This window comes from Glycine soja, chromosome 7 (genome assembly GCF_004193775.1).
Source record: "Glycine soja cultivar W05 chromosome 7, ASM419377v2, whole genome shotgun sequence".
Classification (NCBI taxonomy): domain Eukaryota; kingdom Viridiplantae; phylum Streptophyta; class Magnoliopsida; order Fabales; family Fabaceae; genus Glycine; species Glycine soja.
In genome coordinates this window covers 16,373,140-16,379,680 of record NC_041008.1, presented here as the reverse complement: position 1 = coordinate 16,379,680, position 6,541 = coordinate 16,373,140, and the positions used below count along the sequence as shown (strand labels likewise).

The 6,541-nt window shown below is 27.2% G+C and overlaps 1 protein-coding gene across 1 annotated transcript; it reads left to right on the top strand.

Annotated features, from left to right (window-relative positions):
- The first annotated feature begins 1,176 nt into the window (after window positions 1–1,176).
- Window positions 1,177–5,916, top strand: LOC114420420 (putative glycine-rich cell wall structural protein 1). Its single transcript, XM_028386320.1, has 2 exons — window positions 1,177–1,471; window positions 5,837–5,916. The coding sequence occupies exons 1-2, from the start codon at window positions 1,177–1,179 to the stop codon at window positions 5,914–5,916; spliced, it is 375 nt and encodes a 124-aa protein (XP_028242121.1).
- The last annotated feature ends 625 nt before the right edge of the window (window positions 5,917–6,541 follow it).

Here is a 6,541-nt window from a genome sequence, read left to right as displayed (position 1 = left end):
GTTTTATTAAAATAGCTTATAGAGTTTTATTTAAATCCTTTGGCCCACAAAATTTGAATAATCAAATATGGACGTACAAGCTTATAGCGAACATAAATTAGGGACCTACAGCTAAAATGACAAATTAGACGTAGTGGCACTGACTTGTTCGATTTATCATTTACGAATGACGTCAAATACTTATAAAATAATTGTCGTCGTTAGTAAGAACGCATGAATTATGACTTCTCGACAGTTAGTCACTTTTAGATATGACAATATCTTACTTCCACAAAAAATAAAAATCATGCACGGTGTAAGCTTTTACGTTACGGAGATAAAGTATTTAATGTGTGTTTGGACGAAGAAAAATTTTAAATTTTAAGAATTTTAAATACTTTAACTGTAATTTTTTTATTTTCAAAATTTTATGTTTGGATAAAAAAAATTAAAATTATGAGGATGAAAAAAATGAATGAAAAAAAAAAGATATGATTGGTGTGCTAATTATACGTGTTTCCTCCGTGCTCACACCAGATCGATATTTTAGGAGCTCAAATTCTTGAAGAATAATGTAAGAAAAAAATTTCAATTTCTCATCTTTTACAAAAAAAATTGAAATTTCAGATTTTTAATTGTTTAAAATTCTGTTTTAAAATTCTAAAATTTTAAATTCTTCGTAAAAATATACAAACAATGAATTCTAAATTGTAGAAATTCAAATTCTTTAATAAATTACTTTTTTCGATTAAAATTCTGTATCCAAACGCACTGAAATGTAATCACTCTAAAGTGGTATATAGATATGGGAGATACGTACGAGAGAGAAAAGTAACGCATCACAATTCATGAAATGCATAATACGAATTTTCGTTTGAGTACTCGTAAGTAGTTTCAATAAAAGTACATATAGAGACAAGTTTATATATAACGAAATTTGTCCGAAGACCTAGTCTTGGTCATGGTCATATCGCTCATCATATTCGGCAAAACCAATAGGGTATAAACAGCGCGTAACAAGTTACGTATCTTGCACAATAAACTAACGTAACATGCCAAGCAGCTTCTCGTAAGGTAAGACAAGTAAACATAACGACATAATCACCAGCATATATGGTGCAGTGGGAGATCTATAAAAATAACAAAGATGCATGGAGGATTTTAATTTAATAAGCACTTTAATATTCTATACGTGAGATGGAACCGTTAGTGATATTTATCATAGTAGTTGTCTGCATGTTCACCTTCGTTGTAGTATTTACATTGTGCCAAGTGGCTGCTGGAAGGCAAGCATTTGGAAGTGGTGGTGGTGGCGGCGGCGGTGGTTTTGGCCACCACAACCACCATCATCATTCTCATCACGGTGGAATGATGGGTGGGATTATTGGCAGTGGAGCTTGTGGTGGCGGAGGAGGAGGTGGGGGTGGTGGAGGTGGAGGTGGAGGAGGAGGATGTGGTGGTGGTGGTGGTGGTGGTGGTGGAGGAGGAGGAGGTGCGTGTTAAACTTGAGAGCAATTAATATATAGAATATTTCAAGTTTTATGTATTATGTATACCAAAGCTGATTCAATGATTCTTGTTAGCTAAGGTGTGGAACTTTATGGGTGTATATAAGAATTTATTATTTATAGGTCGTGTACACTTCTTTTAGTTCTTTTCATTTGTGTAGTATGGTCTTGTGTAAGGTGGGGAAGGATACAATTCTTTCATATTTCCAATTACTTGTATCAAATTCAAGGGACGTTTAATTTGCCCATCAATGAAACAATAATGCTGTTCATATTTTTTTTCTTCCATTTCACCAAAGTGAAAAGTTATTAAAAAAATTGACTCATGAAATATAAAGTTTTAAACTACTAGCGGAAACCTTTAGAATCCCTTAATGCATATTGTGAATGATTATTGAACCATTTTTTATAGGCTATGAAATATATTTAATAAGATTTGATGTGGAATTTTATATGGATTATTGTTGCTCTCTATGAAGGACAAGAGTTGAATATGGACGTGTTTAGATAATTTTTTTTAGAATTACTTTTAGAAGTAGAAAACAAAAAAAAAATCTCTATAAGTTAAAAATTTCTTATACATGAGCTAATTTATAGAAACTTATATATATATATATATATATATATATATATATATATATATATATATATATATATATATATATATATATATATATATATATATATATATATTCTAAACAATGATTATTAACTAGCAAAGTGATAGACTTGTTATATTTTTGCTAGGAGATAATATATATTTCACTTCTTTCATATTGTCTAATTACCAAAATTGAAGCTATTCTCCAGTAGAAATTGGAGTTTATTGCACTTTTACTTTAATACTGGTGGTTAAAACACAGCCTCATATTATTCATTTTTATTGTCTTGTGTGCTCAGATCTTATTTTAGTTTCATTTTGTTCCAATACGTACTTCTTTCAACTTGGTTAGTTGCAGTTGCGCCATGCTTCTCTATTTTTGTAGTGCCTGTGCTTTTCTAATACTCTTTTTCATAAAATTGTTTGTTTCTTTTCATAAGTCTTTTTCTAATAACTTTTAATGTATTAATTATTTTTTAAATAATTATATTTTATTTAAAATATTAATTGGACGAAAAAAGGTGAAAAGTGAAATTATCTATTTAAAAAATGAATATTTTGAAAGAATAATATTATTGAAAAATTTAATATAATTAAGCATTTTTTTTCTAAAGGTATGAATTAATTGAAAGGATGTTGTAAATAGAAATTAATGGAGGGAGTAAATTCTTCTTTTACCAAACATGCATGTTGTATGCATCAAATTAACATGGTATTGAACCAGAAAAAAAATATCAAGCAATGTTGTATTGTTATTAAATATGTTGTATTGTTGTTAAATAATAAATAGTACTCCAATGCGGGTAAAGAGTAGTTGTTAATTGTTATAGAGGCACTATAGCGTTGTTGTACTGGTTAATTCCTTGGATTCAGGATCTTGACTTCATTGCGGTGCACCTTCCATTTACATAGTTTTTTTTTTTATTGATTAACGTTAATTTATTAACTTTTGTTATAAATGTTAGTTGAAAAGAATTCAGATTCAGTATCTCTAAGACTCTAACTCTTTTTTTCATCTTTATTCTTCCATTACAGTAACCTCTCTCTCACGGCTTGAGCAAATATTATGCCAATTTCATGTTTTTTTTTATGTGATATCAACTAAAAACTGAGAACAACCATTGATAAGAGCAAAAGAGAAGGGAGAGAATTGAGATCATAACCCTCCCTCTCTCTCATAAAACTTTGTGCAAATAGGAACATGAAGGCCTTTTATTATAAAAGTTTTGTAATTAGCTTAGGTTACCTATTAATTAACATAATTAAATCACTTGGTTTGAATTATTTCTATTCTACTCTATTATTTCTCTTTTTCTCTCTATGTCACTTTCGTGAATGCAATAAGAAGTCAAATATTCCTTCCAGTCTTAGACTCTTGAATATAAACAACAACAAAGCCTAACGCTAGTTATTAAGAAAAAAAAATTTAAAATAAAAAGTAATTATATTTGAGATAACCTATATAAGACGACTTTTTTTTTTTTATATTTGTTGCACGATTTTCTCTTCATTTAAACCATACCAAAAAAATCTGATTTGTAGGACAATGCATCATGACCTTTGGTTGAAATTCTACTTTAGCTAGAGTTACTATAATTCATTTCCAAATTAAATAGACTGGTTCTTGTTTGGTTTGATTTGTTCCAAATCCATCCTATATGGTAATCGCATAACCAAGGTGCCCCTAACTCACTATTCTTTCCAAATTGAATTTTTTTAAAAAAAATAACAATTGAAAAGAATAATCTTTAATATAATGGTCCGTCATTAATGACCGAGTATTAATGCAGTTCACCTTCATACATTATTATATCAGTGCAACTTTTCCATGGTTTATAGATTTGCAGAAACCGTGTGTACATATAGGCTAAAGCTTTTAAGTGGAAGAATATTCTCCGTATTCCTACGTGATATTGGCTTCATCGTGAGATGTTTCAATAAACTCATAGTTTTGTCTGCTACTCTTCTCAATGAAATGAAATAGTTAAGTTTGTTCGCTTAAAAAAAACTCATACTTTTGTCTTATTATTAATTTTCGTATTAGAAGTTGATATAAAAGTATGTTGGAAAATAAAATAAAATATTTAAACATACAAGTTTTGCAATGATAGATAATTTTTAACAATCAAATTACAATTATGTTTAATTAACTATTTGGTCCTTATAATTTTATAATTTGTACATTTTAGTTTCCATAATGTGAAAATAGTCTTTTTTAATTCTTATAATTTATATTTTAATTCACCTTTAGTTTTTATAGTTTAAAATTGATTTTTTTCAGTTCTTGTAGTTTATATTTTAATTATCTTTTAATTCTTATGGTTTGAAAGTGATTTTTTAGTTTCTATAATTTATATTTTAATTAGTTCTTGTACTTGTTACAACATATATATATATATATATATATATATATATATATATATATATATATATATATATATATATATATATATATATATATATATATATATAAATTATCAACTATTTTTTTATTATAAATTATCTTGCGATAAATTAATAACAAATTATTTGTTAATATTTTTATAATTAATTATAATTGTAATATTATTCATATTTTGATGGTAAGAACTAAAAAAAAATTAAAATATAAAATATAGGACTAAAAAAATCACTTTCAAACTATAAGAATTAAAAAAATTAAAATATAAAGACTAAAAAATGACTTTTAAAATATAATGACTATAAAAAATTAAAATATAAATTATAAGGATTAAAAAAATTACTTTCAAATTATAGGGACCAAAAAAGTAATTAAACCTTATAATTAATAAAGAAGTTTAATTTAATTGATTTAACATCATATAAATATTGTAAATCCTAACATTCTCTTCAATTCATAAAAAAAATGATAAAATTAAAAATTAGTAATTAAGTATATCTCTTTTATTATATAATATAAAATTAATTATTTTATTATTGTGTAGCCATTTATAGGTTTTTAATGTCAAACTATAAGTTCTTTTTCCAACGAAGCAAAAAATAATCTAGAATTTGACTAGTTTATGTATTGGACTTATATATATATATATATATTTATATATATATATATATATATATATATATATATATATTTAATTATATATTAATAAATCAAGGATAAGTTGACCTAGCTAAAATTATTCGATCTTAATTAAAGGTCTGAAATTAAAATTTAAATATATAATTGTACTAAGTATTTGATTGAAAAAATTTATGTGTATTAATCGGTGATTCCCATTATGCTTTGGTGTAAATCCAGAAATCATAAACCCTAAAAATTATTCCTTTTTTTATGTCTAGTAATTTTGATTGAGTTGATTGAAATAATATATTGTCAAAGAAATCTCTATTATGTAAATTAATTTAATTAAAATTTCGTAGATAGTAGTATAAAATTATTTATGCGAATTATGCTCAGCAAAAAAAAAGACACAATTTGGCCAAATAATTTTATACTTGTGATGATAAATGTGTGATAATTATAAGGTATTTTCATATGAATTATAGTCGGTCCAAAGAAAGATTATGATTTGACAAAATTTATTGTCAATATTTGATCATTGCGTTGAGAGTACCAATTACAAATTCATTTTTCTGTCCAAAGACTATGAATTAATGTTGTGCTAGGTATCTTGTGATGGGTTTGTTATGTGAACTATTTTACACATGTCTTGTTATATATATATTTTATATAACTTATTGGCTCCTATGTGAGCATGTAATTATTTTTATTTTTATTATTTTTCAGTTTCTGTTGCTAGTGTTGCAAATATATCTGCTGAAGTGAACAATATCTCTATGCTGAATGTGACAAATTTTAAGGTCTAGAAGGAAGTCGTAGAAATTATTTTCGGTTGTATGGATTTGGATTTGGAACTAAGAACGGGACGGCCCACTTCCACTCCGGAAGTCTCCAATGAGGTAAAACTTGAGAAATTGGATCATTCCAATCGAATGTGCATTATGATCATGAAAACGAGACGACCCACTTCCACTCCAGAAGCCTCCAATGAGGTAAAAATTGAGAAATTGGATCGTTCCAATTGAATGTGCATTATGATCATGAAACGCTCTATTCTAGAAGCGTTTCGAGACTTTATTTCTAAGGGTAAAAATGCAAAGAAATTTATTGATGAAATTGAACAGTACTTTGCCAAAAATGAGAAGGCAGAGACGAGTAACCTTTTGGCTAAACTCATTTCCATGAAGTATAAGGGCAAAAGTAATATAAGGGAGTACATAATTGAAATGTCTAACTTGGCATCTAAATTGAAAGCACTTAAGTTAGAGCTTAGTCAAGACCTGCTCATGCATTTAGTTTTTATCTCACTTTCTCACTTCCTGCACAAATGATCCCTTAATGAGCTTATATCTCATTGTGTGCAAGAGGAAGAGAGACTGCAGAGAGACAAACCTGAAAGTGCTCATTTAAGCTCCACCTCTCAGAATAAGA

Excerpts from the sequence above, each read along its gene's own strand:
- LOC114420420 (XM_028386320.1), top strand. The coding sequence starts at position 1,177 with ATGGAACCGTTAGTGATATTTATCATAGTAGTTGTCTGCATGTTCACC. Across the intron at positions 1,472-5,836 it reads TGGTGGTGGAGGAGGAGGAG|TTTCTGTTGCTAGTGTTGCA; the intron begins GTGCGTGTTAAA and ends ATTATTTTTCAG.